The 25,890-nt window shown below is 43.0% G+C and overlaps 1 protein-coding gene across 1 annotated transcript; it reads right to left on the bottom strand.

Annotated features, from left to right (window-relative positions):
• Window positions 1–4,212: 4,212 nt before the first annotated feature.
• Window positions 4,213–22,679, bottom strand: dcdc2c (doublecortin domain containing 2C; the record flags this gene model as incomplete). Its single annotated transcript, XM_083792857.1, has 12 exons — window positions 4,213–4,323; window positions 6,779–7,195; window positions 8,631–8,717; window positions 9,531–9,620; window positions 11,464–11,564; window positions 13,815–13,953; window positions 19,394–19,466; window positions 20,090–20,245; window positions 20,393–20,524; window positions 20,687–20,763; window positions 22,148–22,196; window positions 22,405–22,679. The coding sequence occupies 12 exons, from the start codon at window positions 22,677–22,679 to the stop codon at window positions 4,213–4,215; spliced, it is 1,707 nt and encodes a 568-aa protein (XP_083648983.1).
• Window positions 22,680–25,890: the final 3,211 nt, after the last annotated feature.

The raw sequence follows: 25,890 nt of genomic DNA, 5'->3' as shown, positions 1-25,890 counted from the left end.
GAGAGACATGCAGAGAAAGAGCAAGGAAAAGTCGAGAGAAATAGAGAGAAAGGGCATGTCAGAGAGGGGGAAAGGGAGAGGAAGGACAGACAGAGATATCAAGCCACTGATATCAAAGTGCATCAGCTGGACACAACAGAGGCTGCCGCTTGATTTATATAGTTTCGACCAGTGTCTTGCACTGTAAAAATAGGCGATCTACAAGCTCACGACTTGTCCCACTGGGACACGTTGTGAGCTCGTAGACCTGCTATTTGTGTTTGCGAGACAGTAGACATGATGCGAAACAAGGTACTGTATAAATCAGGCTTTAGTGCTATCATAGGATGACCACAGAGTCAGTCACCACGAAAGAGAAGAGGCATTCAATTCAAATGGATCTGAGATGGGGCCCTGTCTGCAGATGTATTGCATGATAAATTATACATAATGCTCATCCCAGCATGGTAAGGGAACTATAGAACAGGAAAAAAAAGAAAGTCTTCAAGCCCTTGATGGCGCCCACAGCAAATAAGCAACAGCAGCGGTCCGCAGTGGACACACTTGCGGACAAGGTTGGCTTTCATCTGTGAGATGCGGTTCAAAGCTACAGGCCGCGGACAGAACAAACCAGCAATCAAAGCTAATGTGTGTGTAACTGGGCAGTGGTGCACTTCACAGAGCCTGTCGTCTGGAGAGCGCTGGAGATCACACGCTCTCTCACATCACAACGGTTGATGCTCAGCACACTGTCTTTGGAACTTATTATTTTTCCACCATGTAAATGGAGCGTTGGTGTTGAGGGTTCGGAAGTGTGGAGAGAGAGCGAGAGAGAGAGAGAGAAAGAGAGAGAGAGAAAGAGAGAGAGAAATGTATCGCTGTTGGGAGCTGTTTCTTTTTGAAGGCCTTTCATGCCATGCATATGATGAATGAGTGGAAACGCTTTCTGTTTTTCTTTCTCTCACACACACGCACACGCACACGCACACACACACACACACACACACACACACACACACACACAGTCACACACACACACGTCACACACACACACACACACACACACACAGTCACACACACACACGCACGCACGCATGCGCAGCTACACCATCCAGTAGGATACCATTTGTTCTAAATACCTTTTGCAACTTAATAGTGCACAATGAAACCACGGTAAGAAAAAGTGTTTGTGTATCATAAGTATGTATTGTAGCAGTCGAACCCGCGCAGTATGCACAATTACCTACAGTATGTGTCGCAAAAAGTAACCTGAAGTTCTTTCTGGGGGGATTTCATGACCACGCCCCGGGGTTTCTTTATGCTTCCTATAGCTGCCCTAGTCTGTGTGCCTGTAGGGTGGATGAAAACCACTGCGCTATATGGAGCTCTATTACAGCATGCATGGGCCATGTTTAAATTATGTCAGATTCCAATTTCAATTCATGAGAAATTTTATCGACCTATATACGTATATATATAAAACACATACCTTTACAATGGACGGCATGCAGATTGAGGACTGGACCGTTTTCAACTTTTACTTTTCTCTGGAAAAAAAGGGGAATGAAAAAAAGAATACTTTATTATTATAAGCACACAAGGAAAGAGGCAAAACCTGTCATTTCAAAGGCTTCTCCTGCTTAGCGATAAACAAAAACAAAGTGTTTTTCCTCTTGTCGGCTACACTGCACAACAATGACCTTTTAGAATATGACACCCTTTTCCCCCCCGTCAGTATAATACAGATGTGATTAACATAAATAAGAGTTAGAGTCAAATAGGCGTAAAGGTCGTCACTCAGGACTGGTCTCGGGTCCGGGAGGTGATTTACTACACATTAATTTGGCTGTGTGGAATAATTTATCTGTGACATAGAAAGCCACACAACTCTCTGCATGTAGTCGGCGCATGCAGGCGACAATATGCCATGACTGCACACATCTCATAGCTACTCAATCAGTCAAGATGCTTTACAACTTCTGTCAGAGACCTTAACAGTTGCCATAAATTACGTGGCCATTGTTCATGTTGCCAATAACTTTTGAAGGAGAATCTCGAACCAAAATGAACCTAACAGTGTCTTTTCCTTTCATGCACGGGAAGTCGAGACAGAATATCCCTGGCCATGAAACCGTGCCTAATAAGAAATTGCCACAACTGTATGGAGGAGAGGACAGTAAGGACTTTGAGGGAAGATTTACATTTTTTAAAAAAAGAAAAAAAAAGAAAAACGGTTCCCATTTCCCCTCAACTGGAAAATTCATTTCGTGGATAAAGACTGGCATGGCACAGACATAAACATTTTGATGCAAAGCAGGTGCCAGGGTTCATATCTGTTAGTTTGAGATCACTTGCGTTCCCTATATTTTCACAACCCACTTCCCTCCACTTCAGCTCTGAATTCCCAGCTATGCACGGCATGTGCAGATCCACAGCGGCTGTGACAGCTATAGGGAATATGGAGGTACGGTGCAGAAGCATTCAGACCCAGGGACAATAATACAATGTAATATGGACAGGAAAAATAGGGACAGGAGTCTGCTGTGTGCAAGTAATGAGATGCCGTGATTGATTCCATACACCCCCTGCAGTGGACACAGCTATTCTGGAAGAAAAGCAGGAGGTTACAGTATACTATACTTTACTATGGCTATATTTCTGTCCAATGAATTTCACATGACTACACCTCTCTCTGGCACTCTCGGTGCCTCTCTCTGGCGCACACACAAGGATAATTGAGGTAGGGGAGTGTGTGTGTGTGTGTGTGTGTGTGTGTGTGTGTGTGTGTGTGTGTGTGTGTGTGTGTGTGTGCACTGTATACATGGGTGTGCATACGTGTCTGTGTAATGAACGAGACTGATGTTAACTGCAGTCTGTGAGATGACCCTGTGTTTATGTGTGTGTGTGTGTGTGCACGCGCGAGTGTGTATTTGTGACCGCATGGATTGTATATGAGGCAGGGAGCCTGCTGTTAGCACAGGATGCAGTGTTTCTCCTGGTGTCACACAGTGACACGGTGCACACAGCAGATTGGAGGGCAGGCGCTGATGATAACCACCTGCAGGGTTTTCACATCTCGCTCCATTTAGCCACCTCTGGAATTCTCACCGGGGACAATGGGGAATGCTTTGGAAACCGTTGAATGGGCCTCACTCCCAAAGCCTATGTTTTGTAGCCAATTAGAGTGAAATTGCTGGAAAACGGCGCAAGTCACATACCCAGTCAACAAAGAAAGAGTGTCAGGCTTGCATCACAGCTACCGTATGTGTTTGAATACTATCTTCTTATCTTTATTTATTATTTTTCTATCATGAAATGCATGTCATATTTCTTTCTTATTTTCTTTTTAATCAGATGTGCTCTTCTAGGTATCGATGAAATCAAACTAAAAGCATGGAACTCTAAAGAGTCAAGGGGGAGAAAGAAAAAGTAAAACAATAGGAAGTCAGCTACTCCACTGTATTCATACTGCGCTCAAGAGTCGACCCAAATCACGGAGGAAACAGGAAATATAAAGAGTAGTGAATAATCCTGCGCTCTCAGCATGGTGCACCTTGATGTGCAGGTGCCTTTAATCCATTTTGGACTGAGGTCGATTAAAAAAAGGCTTCTAAATCCTAACATTTTTCTGAAAAACCTATGTTTCCATGTCAGTGGTGCTCAACCTTTTTCCATGTCAAGGACCCCCAGAATTATCTATTGGGCCACGGACCCCCCATCTCAAAATATGTAGTTCCAGGGACGCCGCAGAAGCAAATATTTTAGTTAAAAATGTTCGCTCTGAAATATATATTCAATGATTCGCGACACGTAACGATTTTTCCGATTTTTCAGACCTACAAGCTCGTAGCGCGCCACCGAGTGGCGCGCTATGAGCTTGTAGATCTGCTATTTTTCAATAGCTAAATTATGACATAATGTTTAAAACACCAAAAGGAGGTTCCCGCACAAAATGGCTTAATACTGAAATAAGTCATCTGAGATTGGGACGGCAGAAACCCCACTCGGGCAGATGGTCTCCATAAAGTACAGGCGGAAAGCTCTCCCAGATGTTGAGTGGTGCTTGCGGATCCAGTGACATGCGATGTGAGGGGGGGGGGGGGGGGGGGGGACTGGTAATGCGGAGTGTATTAGTGGTCTCTTTATGGGTGCATTAGGTTCAGCGGTGCCGCGGAGGGGAACGCGGGGGCCTCTGTGAAGCCGCCGTTGCCGCCAGCGCGCTACTACCAGCCTCTACGCTTTGATGAACCTACCCTTGAGAAACCTGGACATCCGTGACCGTATCCTGCAGACCCCGTTAGTCGCCTCCTCCTCTTTAGCCTGCTGGAAAACATAAATCAGTTTCTCATATCATCATCTAGTCATATCCAATGCATATGCTGCCCCAAATCAGTAAATCTGTCAGGTTTTCCTCCCTAGCGGTGATATATCAGATTCCTAATACTACAGTACATATGCAGTAAATCTCTGACAAAAGGCTGTGTTTCTCAAAAATTCAGAGACAGGGACAGCATGAAGAGGATAAGTTCACTTGAACACAGGCGCGCACAGTGCAGCATCCAAACTGTATCTCTGACAGCCCTATAGTGCATTCCAGACTGTTTTTCTCCCTCTGCCATACTAAACAGAGGCTGACACAGGGAGCCACTGCAGAATAAATTTCCCCCAGTTCATTGTCCCCGTTGAGGACTAGCAGAACATCTCAGTCTGATTAATGACTGTACACTGTCTAATGAACAGTAATTGAATGGTATAATGCAGTAGGTCCTTAAAAGCCCAGAGGAATCGTCTCTCTCAGTCTAGCTTGCCGGAGAAGCCAGGCGGTGACATTGTCTAGAGTTGATTATAGTTGACCTTGCATGGGGAAGAAGAAGGCCTTTGAAATGGCTAACCTAAGCTTGAGGGAATAGCAGCCTGGAAAAACAGGCGAAAGACAAATGAAACGGAATTACATTGGAAGAGAATAGGAGGGATCAATGAGAGGGTCAATAAGTATTTGATTTTTTATCACAAATTCTTAAGAAGAGGAAGACAATTGATCAAATGTCCCTAGTCGTATTGGCATTTCTAACAATATTAATTAAGAAAAAATGCTTAGCTGACTGGTTGATAAATCAGCCGATATTGTTAAATCAAAACAAACGATAGTTGTAAACACAATATCACACCAGTTGATTCAAGTCTACCCTTGTGCCCATTTACAAAAACATACCTCATGTCCACTACACTCATAGCACATAGGACCTGGCCTTCTTGTGAAATTAATCAGCAACTTAACAGAGTATAGCGTCCGAGGGAAACCTTCATGAAACCCAACAAATGTCAGTCAGCTGATTATGTGAAAGCCTTTGATGAATGTTGCATCCGGCTCTGGTCCTCCATCCTTTTGCTTTCTTCTGCCTTCACTCCCAGCGGACATCTCCACTTGGCAGACATGCTGAATCTCGTTATTCTTTATTTGGTCTGGACCACACAGGTCAATATCACACACACTACCTCACCGGTGTACTGTCTGTAACTATTCACTATTTAAATTCAATGCAATGAATCATTGAAACGGAGGCGGCTGAGGAGGTTTGGCTGAGAATGCAATCATGTAATTGAATTTGGTCATCAATATATTTATATAGATATATGGTGCAAGCGGGGCATTTCACAAGAATGCATGATGGTCAAAGTGGGAGGCAATCTATCCCAACTCAGAAGTATGAGTCATAGTGGTACATATATCTCTTATTATCATTCACGGGGCTGTAAATGATGAGGCTGCAGGCGATGAGAGAGAAGTAGTTTGTTTGACCTTAAAGGAAAACTGTGACAAATTGCATGAGCAATTGGTTGCAATGATTGCTATATGTTACTTTGATAATTTATTTTAACCACATGAACCCTAGCATCCCAATTCTAGGCATGTCATAATAAGCGAACATTTGGTTAAAAAATAGCAGATCTACAAGCTCACAGCAAGCTTGAAGAGGATCTATTTTCTGCAGAGCCAAGTAGAGATCCCAGAAGTCTAAGGTTTACGTGGTTCAGATTGGCCTACATCACTTCTAGTCTACAGTAACTACTGTACAGTACATTCCTCAAAACAAACAAGGCAATAAAAAGCTAACATCATAGAAATTGTGGTAATTTCTCTCACTGACTAGATGAACATGTGCCATTTATTTTCTTCATCACATCAAAAACTGAGCTCAAGATGCACAATAATAATCCTAGAGCAGACGCTACACAGAAAGTCCCTTCTTAAAGTGACCTTAACACAGAAAGATAAATAGTGCATTTTCCGGTATCGGATCGCTTACAAAATGATGGTGATTCATGTCCACAGGGTCCACTACATACTGTATGTCCTCCCAGTATGCACAGTAATAAAAAACAAAAGGTCAACATGGAGGCGGGCAGAAGGCTCCGGGGCGACTGGGGCACTGATGCGAAGGGCCCGGGTGTTCAAAGAAACAGTGTCTTGGATAAACAGCAGCATTCCAGCTAGTCATGGTCACTAGTACTGACCAAGCCCAGCATTTCTCGCCACGCTGAAAGTGCATGGATATCGGCACCGCTTGGCTTTGGGTCCAAACCTCGCGTGGTAAAAACAAAGGCCGGGGTCCCATCGGCGTTGAGGAGCTGTTGCTGCGGCGGCGACCGTCATGTCCCGTGGTGGACGTGGTGAAACGGTTTGGGCAGGAAGCAGTGTGGCCGTGCAATATTGTTCACTGGCTAAGAAAAACCGATCGGCCTCCATGGCCAGAGTACGACAGTCAGTGATGGTGGTGTTGGCCAAAGCAGCCCGTACCTGAACAGGCAACTGTTGCAGAAACAGTTGGACAAAGAGGAAGTCGGGCTTGTGCTCTCCCAGGAGATCCAGCATTCTGTCCATGAGTTCAGACGGCTTGTTGTCGCCGAGACCTTCCAGAGATAAGAGATAGCCGGCCCGCTCGGCATCGCAAAGTTCAAACATTTTCAACAGGTGAGCCTTGAGCGCGTCATATTTATCCTGCTCGGGAGGACTTCTGAGTAGACTCACCACTCTGGTCGCCGTTGAACTCCTGAGGGCCGACACCACGTAATAGTATTTTGTGGCATCTGCGGATATCTCCCGCAACGCAAACTGTGCTTCCGTCTGGGCGAACCAAGCCGAGGCTGCCGACTCCCAGAACTTTGGCAGCTTGAGAGAAACTGCATTAGTTGTCATGTTCGTGAAGAGCTGTCTCTGGAGACATCCACCAGACAAACGGGGTCCGGTGTAGAAATTGTAGGAAAGTAGAAACAGACAATTTTTCTCATTGACCACACGTGTCATTTATCTTCTTTAAACAACAACGATGGTGTTGCACAATAACAATCCTAGAGCTGACGTTACCCAGAAAACCCCTTTCATAAAGGGACCAAGTCTACCCAACACAAAAAAGTACATCGTTGTCTGAATAGAACCTACTGCACACCAAAGTATGGTGACTTATGTCCAAAGAGTCTGCTGCAGAACTGTAATTGTTCTGTCTCCTGTACTATGTCTACTTGTCCTGTATTGAATTGTATAGTTTTATCACTACTTTTTAACAGCCTGCTCTGGGAATACATGTGAAAATTTGATTCTGGCTAACTCTGGCTCAATTACATGGATGTGAAAGCCGTGATGTTGATTAATGTGCACTGTCCCGGGTAAATAATTAAATAAAGCTTGAGTTTTGGAGACTTACATTTGCTTTACATCACTCACAATTTATTTCTGGTCATTTAATTCTGATGCAACACAGTCACTGTTGTGTTTAGTTCATGATGCTGAGTCATACATTTGGTTTCCAACCCTACGCTGGATCTTTAAAACTTTATGGTGAATGAACCTCATTCTTTCTCTCTTTCTTGGATGGAAAGTCAAGAAATACATGCTTGGCACAGAGATGTCCTACTCTACCAAGCGGTACAAGTCCGTACTGGGGACTATCGTTATTGTCCATTATCTAATGGCCATTCCTTTCAATCCATAGCCATTCTGAATCAGCAATATTCATGTATGACTAAAAGCGATAAGTAATGAATTAAGCTATTGATGAGGTTCTTAACCAGGGTCATAACTGGCCCTATGAAGTCAATAATTATCCCGATAAGAATATCTTTATTGCAAAAGTGCATACGGTGGCAAAATCATCATCACACCAAAACATTCCCCTATGGTGTAATTGCCACTGCTTGAAATTATAGTTTTCATTAAAATGAAATGTTCAAGGTTATTGATTGCTTAAATAAGACTCAATATCTTCTCATTTCAAAGCTGAATGAAATTGCTTGGAATAGTAATATCACCCTAGTATTGTGTACGTTCATCACAGTTATGGGGCTTCATATTGCTGTCCCTCGAGGATTATTAGAGCAAAATAAGTGTATTTAAATGAGTGTAATTTCTAGGAACCACACAGCCATGGAGGAACATCTGTATACACAGCTCTGCCCTAATTCATCAAGGAGAATGCACATTAAAACCAGAGTAAAGGACAGACATCAAGCCGAGTGCATATGGTTATGGAGCTCTCGTATAATAACATCCACGCCCTACTGTATTTGCTCAGTCTAATGCAGTAGTCCTTGAGTACATGTGTCTGTGTAGCTACGGCTAAAGCTGTCAGCGTCTATATTAGATGAGGTCATACCTGGGGTTCTGGGGACTTTAGTCCTCCATCTCTGGGACTGGAAGCGACTTGTGGGTCCCTTCGTGACTCTCCTCGCCCAGAGGAGCACTAGGAAAATCAAACACAGGAAAAGACACACGGATAATAAACAGAGACATAACATGTATGAGCAAAGGTTACGGCTACTAGACGTGAGTGCAGTTTTAAAGGCTACCTAAAGCTCTTTGCATGAGAAAACATACGTTTACATTGCCAAAGCAAGTGTCAAAATATAATAAAAACTGTTGAAAATGGAGATATATACAGTATACAGTTGGAGGGGGTACAGCATTTGTAAACAGAGCTATGTCACATTGCATCGTTATATATATGTTCTACTACAGGGTATAAAGCTTTTTTGAAACAAATAGCAGCATTTCTTCTCAGGACTATTTAAATAGTATACAGAAAAACTCAAGACTTAAGATGGATAAGAATAAGAAGACTTAATTAAGAACAATAAAATGTAATGCATTGCTGATTACTGGCCCTGTGATGAAGCATTTTCAAGCTGCTTTACCAACCAAAAATTAACAAGCTATGTGCTTTCACTCCACTTGCTGGAACATTATTTTCCTTTTTTCCTTTTTTTAAGAAAAACAACTCACTTTTAAAATGCTCAAATTGTATTCACAGCAGCACCAGAATGGTGCTTAGACCTTGCAGTGTTTTTCAAGTTAGTACAACAACAGGAAATGACATCTTTATATAAAGGTGTGGACACATTTCTTACCAGCGCCACCTAGTGACTAGACACAGCACCAGACCTACAATTTCTGATGTTTAAATGATGTTGTTTAGTAGTTTGGCTCAGTACCGAAGACTGGGATGTGCGTAATATATTTGTCTTTGTACAGCCTACGGCGCTGTTGGGGTACTCACATTGCCTGGACCCTGGAGCGAGCCCTTGTTCGTGGTGGAGGAGTGAGAATGGACCTGGTCACAATCCTCCTCGACCACCTTAGCCTCAACCTGGAGGGAGGAGGAGAAAATACCTCCTTCAGATTATGCTGCATTGTCATATTGATTTTACAATGACAAAATATTCATGTGAGTTGCTCAACTGAGGTGTGATGGGGTTTGCTCTGTGCACTGAATCCAAGTTTCTGAAGTAATACTTTGACTTTCACAGGTGATTGTAAGTTAAAGGACAACTTTGTTTTTTTGTTTAAGGTTGTTATTAGAGAAAATAAAAGAGGAGTTTAAATTTCTTTTCATTTGCTGCTTTCTTTCACTTAAACGATTTTAGCTATTTTTGACAGGGGGACGGGGGCATTCAAACACGTGGGTAAATCTGTATTTTTTTTTACAGCGATTTCTTTATTATTATTTAGTATCGTCCTACTAGACCCCAGAAAATTACATCTGGCCACAGTAGTTGTTTGAATGAACAATGTGACTACTAGGGAAATGCCATACTGTGTGTCAGTTTGTGAACTCCCCCTTCACATTCAATAGATCCCGTGATTTTTTTGTGGCCAGATGTAATTTCCTGGGGTATAGTAGGACTATAGTAAATAATAATTTAAATAATATTTAGAAACTTGTTCGAATGCCCCCGCCCCCTGTCAAAAATAGCTAAAATCTAAAACGAAAGAAAGCAGCAAAAAAAAACAAAGTTGTCCTTTAAAGACATACACAAGCGTGATGAGTGAGGCTAAATAAAATAAATAAAAAACTATAATGGTTGCAGGGTGTACAATTGTCTCAATCCAAACCACATACTGTTAGTGGATCAATTTGCCCAGTATTATTCTTATTCTTGCAACGTCTTTGCATAGTTTTCCGTCTACACTGAACACAAACAGCAAATAGTGTGCTCCAGGGATGATGTATTTTTTGGCACATCTGTGAGTTGCCGCCATCATGTGTTGCTGCCACTGATTTCTGAAGGACGTTTTGCATTGGGTTTTGAAAAAGTTAAGAAAATAAGCTCTATATCTAACAAAGGTTTAAATATAAATACGAACAAGATAATCTCCAAATCACCAAACCTATTATGATGTTTGAATCATGGTTGGTGGGAAAGATTAACTTTAGTTTTTTTCAACCAAGGTTCATGTTTTAGGTTGTTATTAGAGAAAGTAAAAGATGAGTGTTAATTTTTCTTCATTTGCTGCTTTCTTTCGTTTTAGGGATTTTAGCGGTTTTTGACAGGGGGGCGGGGGCATTCGAGCATGGGGCTAAATATGTATTTCTTTACAAAATATTATGGCGATTAATTTTTTTATTATTTACTATAGTCCCAGGAAATGACATCTGGCCACAGAAATTCACAGGATCTACTGAATGTGAAGGTAGCCTATTGGGGGGAAGCAACACTGTGTTATAGGCTCAATATGTCAGTTTGACACATTCAGTAGATCTCGTGATCTTTGGTGGCCAGATGTAATTTCTTGGGGTTTAGTAGGAGTATAGTAAATAATAAAACAATAAATCGCTATAAAATCTTGTACAAAAATACATATTTAGCCCCATGCTCGAATGCCCCCGCCCCCCTGTCAAAAATCCCTAAAACGAAAGAAAGCAGCAAATGAAGAAAAGTTTACACACATCTTTTACTTTCTCTAATAACAACCTGAAACATGAACCTTGGTTGAAAAAAACTAAAGTTGTCCTTTAATGACTTTGTAATTGTGAGATTAAAAGAGTTTTGTTAGCGTTGCAATAGAGAATTAGTGTTACGTTGACATGGTGACATGATGATGGTGTCTTTAGATAAACTCTCATTCTGTATCTGGGAAGCAAGCCCAAGTTGATTCAAGACCATAATGCTAATAACCTCACTGGGGTCCAGTACGGATCTGTGTTTTACCTGATCAATTGGCAAGTCCACCTTCAACTGGCCATCTTCCTGCACCTCTGCGGCTCCCACCGTCTCCCGCCTTTTGTGTTTTGCATTGAACACACTGCCCTCTGAGAAAAGCGATTAATCACAATTACCTCATCAGCTGGCAGCTCGTCCGTAATTTATTCTCCATCGTACGACAGTGTTACATGCTGAAAATAGAAGAGCTACAAGCTCAGCGCATGAGCATTGCAACACATGGTGAGCTTGTAGATCTGCTATTTTCTGAGTTTGACACCATCGTACAATGAATCATAGCTTCAGTCTCCCTGACTATTTCTCTCTCCCTCTTACTGCCCTCTGATCCTCTCCATCTTCCTCTTTACTTCAACCTCAGAAGTGATCAATGATGCTGTCAAGTCCATTTATTTATTTAGAGTGTGGTCACTCAGGCCTAAAGGTTAGGGAGAAGGCATGGCTCTGCTGCCACAAGTCTGGACACTCTGCATGAACCTACATTCTGGGGTTAGCTCTCCACAGTGACAGGCTGCTGTTAATGCGTGAAAGGAGTAGTTTACAAGTCAACATCATGCTGCTGTTCCCAAAACCCTATTTGTCTGTCTCTGTGGTTGCTAGATCGGAAGGGTTAATCGTGACTGATTAAACACCTTATTGAACTACTAACTTCAAAGTCAAAGTCTTTGTTACCGCAGTGAAATTTGTTCTCCGCATTTGACCCATCTCTTGGAGCAGTTAAGCCGCAGCCAAGGAGCGGTGAGCTGCAGCCGTGCCGCGCTCGGGAAATTATTTGATTAGTAGATTTGAACCCCCCAATCCAACCCTTTGATGCTGAGTGCCAAGCATGGAGGCATTGGGTCCCATTTTTACAGTCTTTGGTATGACCCGGCCGGGGATCGAACCCCGACCTCCCAGTTTCAGGGCGGACACTCTAACCACAAACAAGGCCACTGTCTGGTCTGGTATTAGTGTGAGTATTTGGTGATCAGAGGAGAAAAGGGTTATTTGTCTTAAAAAAAAAAGAAACTTAATTAGTCTCAAATACATTTTGTTCAAAAAGAGAATTCTGCGACTACCTGTTACTAATCTGTTACGTCTCACAAAGATGCCACTTGTATCTGTTCCTGTGCCAACACCCTAAGAAAGGGGAAATGATTAAATCAAATTAAAGTTAAGTATTGCCAAAAGCTCTGCTCTTGTGTTGGCTGATGCTTGCCAATAGCACTCAGAGCCACCGCGTGCCTCTGAGTTGATTGAGCTGATTGACTCTGCGCAGCTCAGCTGAGTTCCCTATGGATTCTTTCTCTTTTACCCTCACAACATTAAGCAGTTTATGGGAGGAGACGGGGTCCTGCCATGGGGGATGATCAAGTGTCCAAAAAGTGGTCTTGAGGAAGAGCACTCTCCACCACCGGGCAGCGACGGTAGACAGACAGCCACCTCGCTAATATGAGCCTGACATGAGAGTAGGAAATCCAACTCCATCACTAGGAACGCTGGCTCGGCTGTTATGTGTGAAGCGATGGCAGCTCTCATACCGCGGCAATTATTCATCCTATGATGTCATGCTAACTCTGGCCCGGGATGGGCCTTTCAATTGTGGGTCATTGTGTGCTGTTGTCGTGCACGGAAGGTAAAACATACACCCATGAAATAACAACTATTGAATAGCTGGGTGGCAGTGGCGGAGGTGCAATTACTGCAGTATTGATGTTATATATCACTTTCAAACTGCATAATTGCTACAGTGCTGAAACTCATCAATCTGATAGGAGTATTTTGTCACTTTTATGATCTCTCCTCCGTGTTATTGTGATGAATAACTTATGATCGTTTTGATTCCCCGCATCAGGAGAAAATTGGAGCATTTTATTTTCCTTTTCCCGGCTCTGTTAACAAGGTTTTCTGGATACATATTCAACAAAATGGCCTGATTGAATTCATCCATGATTTAAGAGCCCTTGACGGTGTTTGAAGTCATGTTCCGTTTAATATTCACGGAAAGAAGTTGTGTTCTTTCAAAGAGCAGAAAGCACTGCTCCCCTGATGCGGGTTAATTTCGGTGAACAGGTTGCTATTATCTGCCTACTTTTCTATCTGTTCACCACACACACACACACACTGAAAATGTAAATGTCACATACATTTCAGAACACACCAGGAACGCACACTGGTCTATGTATACATGACTGCATGTGCATACACAAGCACACACAAACATGTGCACACACACATCCACACAAAAACAGTAGTCAAGAAGAGGTCGCCTTTATAACAGCGAGAGTGAGAAAAAGGGAGGCACATAAACCACATTAAATACCGTGTGGTAGAGAACGGTTCTATAGAATTGCTCTCCTTACCCACTGTGGAGTTGAGAAGTGGGACTCTGGACACCTGCCTCTGTTGTTTGGCTCTCTCTGGCATGGCTGAGTCCGCATGGTTCTTCGCGTGGCCCCTGGCTGCGTGCTCAAGGTCTTTTCCAAAGCCTGCGTGAGCAAACTACACAGAGACAAGAAAAAGAGGGGGCCATGGGTTGAGACGTATTTCCTCTGATTTTGCTATGATTCATAGTCGGCCCTTTGTGTTGTTTTGTTGGGGGGGGGGGGGGGGGTAGTAGAAAACACGGTGAGGCAACACAACGTATATTAGCTGTTGAAGTAAACTTCTTCCTCCACTTGCTTTTCTCTTCTCAACCGCCTTTTTTTTACATTTTCCATTGACCTCAATTTTTCATGAGTTGATACGCTTTGTAGCTCCCCCGCGACTCCCACTGTATTGAATTCATCTGGTTCCAATACATCCCGTGCACAACCTATCAATCACTTGGGAGCGCTCGCAAACTAATCATTTATTGATGAAATGGGGCAGCCATGAATTTCTAACTGCATTTGTCTTATTTATCAAGCCAGATCAAACAATGAAAATCCAAACAAGCTTAAAGGGAAAGGGAGGGGAGTCGTAGGGAATAACTTATTCTTCAGCTGTGTAGACAGCAGACGGTTATTGATGGGGAACCAATGGAGGACAAAAAGAGAGAGGGGGGGGGGTGGTATAGTCCTGGGACTTTAGCTGCGTGGCGAGAGAGCAAAGGGAGCACGAGACAGACAGACAGATGAGACAGAGAACGAGAGAGAGACAGAAAGACAGACGAGACAGAGAATGAGAGAGAGAGACAGACAGACAGACGAGACAGAGAATGAGAGACAGACAGACAGACGAGACAGAGAATGAGAGAGAGAGAGACAGACAGATGAGACAGACAATGAGAGAGAGACAGAGAGACGTGGGGGAAATCGAGCAGTGGCGAGATGTTCAGACAGAAAGTTACACATTTTAATTAATGCTTCCACAAAAAGGCAATTTTCTCCTCACAGGCTGCTCATCCCCTCTGTAGGTAGTAAGCTGAACTATAGTTCCCAGAGAGAGAGAGAGAGAGAGAGAGAGAGAGAGAAAGAGAGAGAGAGAGAGCACAGACTTAATGTTTCTTTTTCAGCAGCAGATCTCTACTGCGGCTGCCTGGCTGGATCCCTGGGCTGGCTCGGGGGAGAGTGTAGTGATCTCAGCCTTCCACCAGAATACACTTCTGGCAATGGTGTTCGCAGGCTCACTAACATGGAGTCTGGGGAATATAGCAGTGATGTTTCTTCACTTGTTTGCTTTATTTAATGCAGAAGAAGCAGGGTCTGTGGATGTTCTTTTGAATTCCTACAGTCGTCGGTGGGCCAAGGGAGAAAAATAAAACAACAACAAAAATTGGGAGAGAGGCGAAGAGAGAGAGAGAGAGAGAAGTTTGCCTGCTATAGTCACATTAGTCAGTGAGGGAAAGTTGAAACAGAGTTCACATACAGTACAAGTCCATAGTGGCCATAAACACGAGATCAAAGACAAAAATGTATTGCCACTGCAGCTAATGACCACATTCACATGGTGGGGCAGCAAACTCGCTTTTCGAAAAGACGAAAAGCGAGTTGAGCCAGAAGACAAAGCTCTCTGTCTACCGAGCAATCTTCGTTCCTACTCTCACCTATGGTCATGAAGTGTGGGTCATGACCGAAAGAATAAGGTCGCGAATACAAGCGGTCAAAATGAGTTTTCTTCGACGGGTGGCTGGCATCTCCCTTAGAGATAGGGTGAGAAGTTCAGTTTAGGTGGTTCGGGCATCTGGTTAGGATGCCTGTCGGGCGTCTCCCTAGGGAGGTCCTCGACGCACGTCCCACTGGGAGGAGACCCTGGGGCAGACCACGGCGCAGTTGGAGGAAACACATTGACCAACTGGCCTTGGAACGTCTCGGGATCCCCCAGGAGGAAGTCACTAATGTTGCTCTGGAGAGGGAAGTCTGGAGCACTCTGGTGGAGCTGTTGCCCCCGCGACCCGACTACGGATAAGCGGTTGAAGATGGATGGATGGATGGATGGATGGGCAGCCCAACCGAGTTCATGTAAGACTAAATTGGCCGCCATGTGAATTTGGTCATTGATATACTGTTAATCTAATTTCATAACCTCAATTCACACCTGTGAAACATCTTCACACATCGAGCACAAATTAAAACTGTTAAAAATGTTGTTTTGTTGTGGCTGTTTTTCTTTTTTCCCCCCTTTTTTCATGTATACAGCCTGGTAGCAAGATGTAAACAACTCTTATTTATATCAACAGCGTTAAATCAAGAGCCTCTCACTCGGGGAGAACGGCGAGGAGGCTGGCGGAAGGGAGGGAGGGAGGGATGGAGGGAGGACAACCAGAGTTGCGGAGCTTGGGAGAGCAGAGGAGAAAAAAAGTTGCAGCGCTGAATTGAAACACGGCAGACAGTGGAAAAAGCTGAAGTCATCTCGCCTCTCGTTACGCATTACATATCTGCAGACCATGTCCTAGGGGGGCAGACAACTGCGTCTATCAGGAGGGCCCTGTGAGAGCGAGGAAGAGAGAGGGGCAAGAGGGGGAGAGAGAAAGAGAGAGAGGAGGGAGAAAGAGAGAGAGACAGAGACAGAATGAGAGAATGAGAGAATTCTAGAGTCGGTGTGAGTGGCCTCAGGGGGCCCCGGGCAGCGAGTAATCTCTGGCCCTCTCAAGTGGCAGAGCGCAGGAGTCAACAAGAGGACAGTGTGATATGATAGCCAGGGGAAAAGGGGGGGACCCACCCGTCCAACGTGGGCCAGCCGCTATCCAACCACACACACTGGGCAACGGTGGCGGAGAGGGCCACTCCCTGGGTTTGGTCCTCCAGTGCAGCAGACTTGCAGGCAGCAGCCTGGGAGTATAGCTTTCCGCTGGGCATCGCCACTTCCCCTTTCCCCAATGAGATCATGGAGGGTCGGCAGTGGGAGGGGATGGAGTTTTATCGCCCGTGTCAGGGAGGAGAGTGAACTCCTATTATTCCTCATTTAGTCGACCCTCTCTGGTCTGTTTACATGCATTGCTTCATAGGAAGCACTATATGAGGTACTGTTAAAGTACAGTAGTACACTGTTTACTACGAGTAACATGAAGCACTCCGATTTTGTACTTAACATAATTCTCTCTCTCTCCCTTTCTCTATCTTTTTGTTCTCCCTTCTCCTCTCTTTCATATATACTGTAAATCGTCTCTTCATGCTATACATGTCTAACGAAAAGTTTCCATCTCATCGCTGCAAAGGCCTGGCTCAGCATCTGCACTTGCCTCCGGTGGGAACACGGAGTGCTGGAGAGTCTCAGTACCAAGCTCGTTTGCACAGCCGTGCCGTCAGTTGAGAACGTCACCAGACGCTCTAGACCAGACGTCCCGTTCGGCAGCGCTCTACCACCGGTCCATTCCATACATGGGCAACTGGCGGCCAGGGGGCCACATGCGGCCCCCACCATCAGTTAATGCGGCCCGCAGGTTAAAACTGTCTCAGTGCCACCTGACGCCTTTGGCCTTTGTCAGTATCCAAATGTGTCCAATGTATTTGTATCTAGTTCATAAAGTTAACAAAACTATAACTAAATGCATTTGAAATTTTGTCACTTTTCAGGAATCCAAATAGCAAAAAAATATTCAGGATTTCAATTTAAAAACAATTGCTGATCTACAAGCTCAAAATGCGTCTATTTTTGCTACGACCGTAATATGCAATGTGGCCCTTCCGCCGTAGTCTGAAAACCCACCTTTTCAGACTCCATCATGGCCCATAGCACCTACCCTATACCCCCTTAGATAGCATTTCTGTAGACTTAGATAGCATTTGATACAGACTTATAGCATGTTATGTAGACAGCACTAGAATTGCATTGTATGTAGTCATAGCACGTCATATGTATAGCATAGTATAGTATATATGTACAGTATAGTTTATATGTTTAGTTACTATATATATTATATAGATATTCCACTGTTACTTTCTTAGCTTACACATGTTTCATGATAAATGCTTTTTATGTGATGTATTCCCATGCTTTTTGTTCTTGCTTAATGTAAATCGCTCTGGATTAAGAGCGTCTGCTAAATGCCTAAATTGTAAATTGTAATTGTGGCCCTCTGGAGTGAGGGTGTAAATATCTCCACCGTTGCCCACCCCCCTGGTCCAGACGGGGAAAGACACCTTTTCCATACAGACAAGGTTGCGGAGCAAGGTTACATTTTACGCAGCCTCCACGGGCACGTTACCGGGATCCCTTTTTTTACGGGCGTTTCTAACCAGACCGTCGTTGTTTTGTGAGGTCAAACTGAAATTAATGATGGACATGACCCTATAAATGTATGTGTAATCAGTAAGCCAAACAGCTGACAGATCAAGCAAGAGTGAGCAATTTTCCTCACATGTATCACCCGCCCACCCCCCTGAAAGGTCCTCATTAACTGGTCAAATCATGTTTACAAATTCATGAGGGATCAGGCGAAGAGGGAGCGGGAGTAAAGTGTAGCAACATCATGTCCAGTGAATAACTAATAGCAGATCAGCATGGCCGATGCAAATATGAGGCATAGTTCTGTCTATGTCTCCCCCTACTGGTAGTGTAAACAATGGCTGTAACTCAATGAAACATATTCCAGGCAGACAGATATGTCATCTGTGAAATGTAACGTTTTCCCCCAAGTGGGATGTACTGTAATAGAAACTAATTAAGCCAAATTAGAAAAAAAACGTTGCATACAAAACACAAAATGTTACTGTCGAAATTCTTATTGTTAACGTACCAGATTATCTTTAGCTGCACAATGTCATGTCATCTGCTACAGGAACACCTATTGTGTGGTTGAATGCAGGGGACATTTTTCTCCATTTGAAACAAAAATTGGCATCCGACACGGTATTGTCATCTTTCATGGTTACAAAAATCAGATGTCAGACATGTCTCACTAGGGGGGCCTTATCTCTACAGTACCCAGACCTGCTGACTGGGCATGTTGCTGGCCTCACGGGGACTATTCCGGTGTTCATCTCAAGACCCCTAGTAGAACAATCCTCATATGGATTCAAAGCTTTCGACTGTCTACTTAATCACAATACAAATTGTCTGGGTTCTGGTTTGAATGAGAGAATTTCTCTCTCTCTCTCTCCCTCCCTCCCCCCCCCCCCTCTCTCTCTCCAGTCAGTGAAAGTCCCCCCCTGGTGCATATGTTCAGTCTATGAGGCTCACTGCACTTGATCAAGTGGGCCAGCCTGTCTCTGTGGGGATTACCCATCAAAGTGGAAGGCAATGGTAACTCAATGCCTCCTGCAGACAGTGATTGATGATAGCACCGTTTCATAACGAATTGCACCTCCGCAACACAAGTCTCACACGTGGGAAATGTTAATTGAAATGCTGTGTGTGCAAAGATGCGCTTTTCAACTGTGACACTACTGAGGTGCCATGGATATGTAGTCATACCGTATGATCGGTTTAAAAAGGCAATATAATTTAGCATGTCACACTATCGTGTAAAACAAGATGGTATACCACTGTGAAAATGATTCTTGAAACTGCAGTAACTCACCACATCCTTAGCTTGTGTCACCACATGTCTTAGCGTTCTATGGGACAGGTCTAAGGGACAGCCATGGCCAAGTCTGCAGGAGAATAAATGCCCAAGTTAGGATATCAACAAAATGATTCATGTCTTTATCAGCATCCAGCCATTGAATAAACCCTATTCTGGGCATGTCAAAATAGATAAACATTCAGCAAAAATAGGCAAGATTAGACAAAAATAACCAAAGCAAGATCACAACACATCACACTGCAAACGCGTTGTGAGCTTGTAGGTCGGGAGATTTATTAGAGAGGAGGAAAGGAGGAGTATAGACCCCTGGGTGGAGACACAGGTCAATGAAGTATTGGGAGTTTTAATGCGGAAAGCAATGTTCTGACTCAAGCCTAATATTTTGTTACAGTCCGTTCTGCGAAAGCATAAATTAGCACATTAACCCATTCTGAACGGGCACCCATTTTGGTGTCAGCATCATGTTATGCTTTAGCTATTTAAAAATAGCAGATCTACAAGCTCATATCGCGCCACCGAGTGGCGCGATACGAGCTTGTAGGTCTGCTATTTTTTGAAAAATCGAAGAACGACTGACATTTTTCGAATCTGATCTCAGGTCAGAATGGGTTCATCAGACCAGTGTGTGTCCGGCGGAAACCTCGTATGAATCTGATCTCAGGTCAGAATGGGTTAAAAAGTAATATATACCTGTAACTCATATCATCCTCCCTGATGGTTTCTCTACTGGGAACCAGCTGGCTGTATGGCAGGGCCTTGAACTTATCAGCTCCAACCGCCACATAATACTGGTTATTCTCTAACTCCGCTGGACCACGTAGAAGACATCCATCTAATGAACAAAGTCTGGGGATTCAAAAGAACACAATAACACAAAAGGCAAGGAATAGTAAAAGTATAATATTAAGGTTTTAGGGATCACCTTCCCACAGAAAATACAATACATTTATAGCTGCAATAGGCAACTATAAAGTAAAGTCTCTCCTGTCTTACCTGTGCACAGCACCAGTACGAAGACGCACTTTCTCTGTCACCACAGCCAAGACATTTTCCCAGCTTGTGAGAGTATACTTCGGGATCATTATTCGAAATGGAGGCACCCGCATATCTCCATTGGTAAAAGCACTATAAGGGTTAACAAAACAGACATTTGCAATGACATACAACAATGAACAATATAAACTATATTTAGATATTACATCTTCGTAAAATTGTATAGGCATGTATGACATGTTTCTTTCCACATTCATGTTGATGTATTTGAGGCAGTCATAAGTCAATACTCACTAGATAGTGCATGACTCGTTCATAATTCTCTGGCAGCGAGCTGAAACGACTATTCTGCTGTGAACTACCGGTCGAATCTAAAATGTTCAAAATAAAGGGAAATGAAATTAATGTCTAACAGTGTTATATAGGCATTAATGATGTAGTAGATTCAAGTTTATTAAAGTATAAACATGATAACTATACTGGTAGCTATACTCCACAACAATGGTATGTGTTCAGGGACTTCACTTTGGTTAGAGCCACACATTTATAACAAATAACTTGGCAGCCTGACTTCATTACCCAAGAGTCTCTGCATGTCCAGCGAGGACGCGCTGTCATGGCCATGTGTTCGCTTTGACTGATGGCTTGGGAAATGACAGGATAAAACTCATTGTCTCCCCTATATATAAGTCCCTAGCAGGGTCCCCTCTGAGTCTATACATTTATGGAAGGATGATTGTTATTGCTTAAACATAATTTTGTGGGATATTGCCCAGGCCGGCCTAGCGGTCCGGGCACCTCCTAGGCTGCAAATCCAGACTGACAGCACGAGTTCGACCCAGCAGTCTGCTGTGTGAGCACTGGCGCTATGGAATGGGAGGTCAGATCAACATATCTGCCTGGGTGACAGCAGACTGCTGGGCGAGCACTGGCGCTTTGGCATGGGGGGTAAGATCTTAATTTCCGGGCCTGTTAAGAACTACCGGGCGCGGCTGCACTAATAACAGTGCAAAAGGGAGACATCGAAGAGGAAGGATGGATGGGGAAGGATCAACATATGGAATGTCAGAACAGGTCAGCTCCATATATGGAGATCTAAGGGTTTGAGGTCAGATGTAGAGTTGCTGGCCAATATTGATGACATCAGGGATCTTCATATATGGGCTTAATATTGATGACATCACGAAACTCCATCCCTGATGATGTCACGTGATGTCACATGCTCCATCCCTGATGATGTCACGTGATGTCACATGCTCCATCCCTGATGATGTCAAGTGATGTCACATGCTTCATCCCTGATGATGTCACGTGATGTCACATGCTCCATCCCTGATGATGTCAAGTGATGTCACATGCTCCATCCCTGATGATGTCATCCCTATAACCATAACCTGGTGTCGCTTTTGACCATCATGTTGTAGGAATACAAACATGTTCAAAATGTTTTCACATTTGGAAAGAGCAGATACTGTAGGCTTATTAAACACTAGAGCCCATATACTCTTAATGTTCTATCTCTAATAGTTTTCAACATCATGGAGTCCAGGGACCACAAGGGGTCCTTCAGGGGATTCCAAAAGAAATGGTGGTCCATCATGGGCCGGCCTAATGTTATATCAAACTGGGGGTTCTTGAAATAAATTAAAAAAAGAGAAGAGAATCACTGCTCTAGATTCACAATAAGTAGGACAGGAAACATGAATCATACATTTAATAGTAATAAACCAGTTAAATGGCCTTGTGGTGGCTTACCTTTTTGTTCTTCTTCAGCTGTGGCTTTTTTGTTGTTATTTGGAAATAGCTGCAAAGATGAAGAGATCCCATACATTATAAGCAAAATGATTTAGTTAAATTCAACAGGTGACTCAATCAGTGTTTTCTCTGATCGTTTAGGCTCGCTAGCTGTTTAGTCTTATTTCTTCTAACGAGCTGGGCAATGCTCATAATTGATGCCTTTTATAGTATTACTGTAGCCTAATTAGGCCAATTTTAATCGTTTTTGTACCTACTCAAGCTTTTTGAAACGTTCCACTCCAGCTGCAACATAACTTTCTCCGTGCTGCAAATGGTCCAAGTCAACAACTTTGTGTCCCTCTCTGGGAGTGTAGACATTCCTCACAGCTCCGAAGGGAGCCTCAATTCCATGGGTCACAGAGGTCAGAAAGCTGCCAAACGTTGACACGTGTCGTTGATTGACCACTATCTTTCTCCCGGGGAAGAAAGCGTCCCCATTTCTGTACACCACAATTGTTTTGGTCGGAGGCAGACTAGAGTTTGCAGCCATACTCGACGTGTCAGACATACCAACAACAACGCAGATAGCCTATACTAATGCCTAAACAACCTGGTGCGTGGCACTGCTCACCAGCTGGCTAGTTTAGTCAGTTATATATAAGTAAGCTCTGCAGACGTGGAGTCTGATGGAGATATCTGATATGGATGTTAGTTCACTTGAGAGGATAGTATCAAGAAACCTATCCGCTGCCCGGTGCTGCATGGTTGGCTGGTATTGTCTTTTTCCTGGTCTTTTCCAACACCCAATGACTCATCCACGTGTTCCCAGGGAAACAAGCTATAGGATTAAGGTCACGTGCATTTGTTTTGGCATTTACGCCTATATCGTTTCCGCCAATGTGATTTGGGGTGGGCGGGGTGGGGTGGGGTGGGGTGGTGGATGCTCCTGCAGTCATTATAATGAGAAACGAGTAGCCTATTATATTTAAAATATAATGATTATCTCAAAATAATTTATTTGTATCTCAAAATAATGACAAACTTCCACAATCACTTCATGAGAAACTTTCTCAAAATAATGACTCAGCTAGCATACGTCTAAGATAACAATTTGACTTGGTAGGCTAACTAAAAAATAATGAGAAACATTATTCATATTAATATTTTATTTTCATCACATAATTTTCCCTTTCTTGGGTTTGCAGTTGCACATGTTTCATTTGATATAATTCCAGCTACATTTATGTACTGTATCAAAGGTGCAATAAATAGTTTAATATTATGTATTTATGTGTATTATTATTGTTTGTTGTTGTTATAATAATGATAGTAGGCAAGTTAATTGTAGTAGCCCCCCCCCACACACACACACACACACACATGCACTGACGCACACACACACACACACACACAAACGCACACGCACACGCACACACGCACACACACACACACACACACACACACACACACACACACACACACACACACACACACACACACACACACTTTGCCCACTTTGTAAATGTAAATGAACTAAATTTAGCTTTACATGATTGGTGGTATTGGGAAAATGTAGTCTAATATGTGCTGGTCACGTATTTCCAGATAGCTGCCCTAATCCCCCATTTGGAATACATTTTTGCTCACCACAGATTGCCTGGCAGGCCACTGCCAGACAGAGCTGTCCAAATTGTTTACCACAGGGCAGAGGTAACCAGAGATTGCACCAACAATGGCACCTAATTGGGTTTTGCTAGACAACTCCTGGTCAATGAAATGCATAATTCATCTCATCATTAATTATTCATTTCATAAGGGACTCGTGCTGTGCTTTATTAAGAGAACTGCATCATGCATATTCAAATTATTCTGTCTTCTTAGGGAGAAGCGGTAGTGTAATGCTCATCTTCAAAAATAATACCATCCACAGCTGTGAAGATAACCCATGTTAATTACACTATAAAAGATGAAAGGTGTTCAAATGGAAAGACTATACTATATCCTACTAAAATGACCTGTTTGTTCTTGATATTGCATTACATTGTAATATTAAATGTACTATTATGTCTTGTGGTCGAAGGTAAATGTGTTTGTATATGATAAAGGATCCTTTTTTAATCAATACCCATCATTTTCTATGAAAACTGCTTTGCTAGCTACTTCCCCATGCCCATCAGGATTTGGGTTTTCAGTAACCTTCTGACTTTGTAATTGATAAGTTACAAAGTCAGAAGTGACACCATGGTCATCCAAACCAGGGATTATTTTCAAGATACTGGATTACATGTGATTCATGTGTAATGATGATGATCCTGTATCACATAAAGGGTCAACTGACAACCTCACCTCAAGTAGCCTAAACCTATAGCACATACGATTTAAAAATTTATATTAGAAGCTCAATGACATGTAATCTCTGCCACCTGACATAGCTGCAAATGCACATGCAAGTACTGTAGGCTACAATCATATACCTGTATGTAATCTGGTTTTGTTGCATTGTAATACGATTTCTGTCCACTGGATGGCAGCTCTTACCGTATATGGCTGTTGGGATGACTCATAGCTCTGGCCAAAGCCAGCTCAGACAGGTTGTCTGCAAAAAACCCTTTGTAGAGGGCCTACACCCCTTCATTCTATGCCATTGCAACTCTACTCTACTAATTAAACAGATATAATATAATAAATAAGTTGCACACTAGTAGGCCATAAATGGCCTACTAGTGTGCAACAGAGCGCGCAAGTACTGTCGACCGCTACAAACTGTCAAATCTCAGCTTCTCTGAGAAAGAAGAACATGAATTACCTTCATGTTCTTCAGTGTTGAAGAACTGTTGAAGAACATGAAGGAACATGAAGGTAATTCTATTTAAGCATTTCAAATTCATTCTTTCGTTACGTAATTAACAACAATCAATTACGTAATGTTGTAATTAATACGGATGAGTGACGGCTTTCGATGGTGACGTATATGTCGATCAGTGTCGGGTGGATTAAAGGAAATGCCTCTATGTATTTGTATATGTAATTTGTAAGTTGATTAGCGGTATACTGTGGTTACTTTGCGTATGCCCCGTTTGATGCGTATGTATCGTAGCAGCATATGACGTCAGAATATAACTGGTACAACTAGCTCTCAATGATGACGTAATAAAGATGTGGATTAAAGGACCCAATGCCAGGGTGTAATTGGTTTTCGATGGTGATGTAATGACGATATGTTTTAGTGTCGGGAGGATTAAAGGTAATGCCCCTATGTATACATGTATGTAATCTGACACCACTGCCATATCAAGCACAATTAGTCATTATGTCATACGCTGGCACGGCGCATACACATCAAACGGCGACATACGAAAACGAAAACTATTACTTGCGCGCTCTGCTTGCGCAAGTAATAAATAAATAAACAAGACAGGAGACATATGGTTAGGTGTCTTTGTCTTTAATGATGAGTAACCTGAAAATACTAAATATATATAAAAATGTAACTTCAGAATGCTGAGTGAATTACAAAAAATAAATAGCTTCACCGTATGCCTTTCATTTAGCACTAGTATTGCAGTCAACATGGAATACATTATATAATGATGCAGAAAATAAAATTGACTATTTGCACAACTGTAGTCGGGAATTGGATATCATTTTGCCATTTGCTTTGAAGGCAGGAGAGGTTTTGTTTAACTTGATTATTTTGCCCGACGTGTGGCTTTTCTTCCACTGTATTTAGGACACACTCAACTTCTGCTTCTTTGTTCTTT

This window comes from Protomyctophum parallelum (genome assembly GCF_964188405.1).
Source record: "Protomyctophum parallelum genome assembly, chromosome: 20".
In the NCBI taxonomy this organism is placed as follows: Eukaryota; Metazoa; Chordata; class Actinopteri; order Myctophiformes; family Myctophidae; genus Protomyctophum; species Protomyctophum parallelum.
This window is presented reverse-complemented; position numbering and strand designations above follow the sequence as displayed.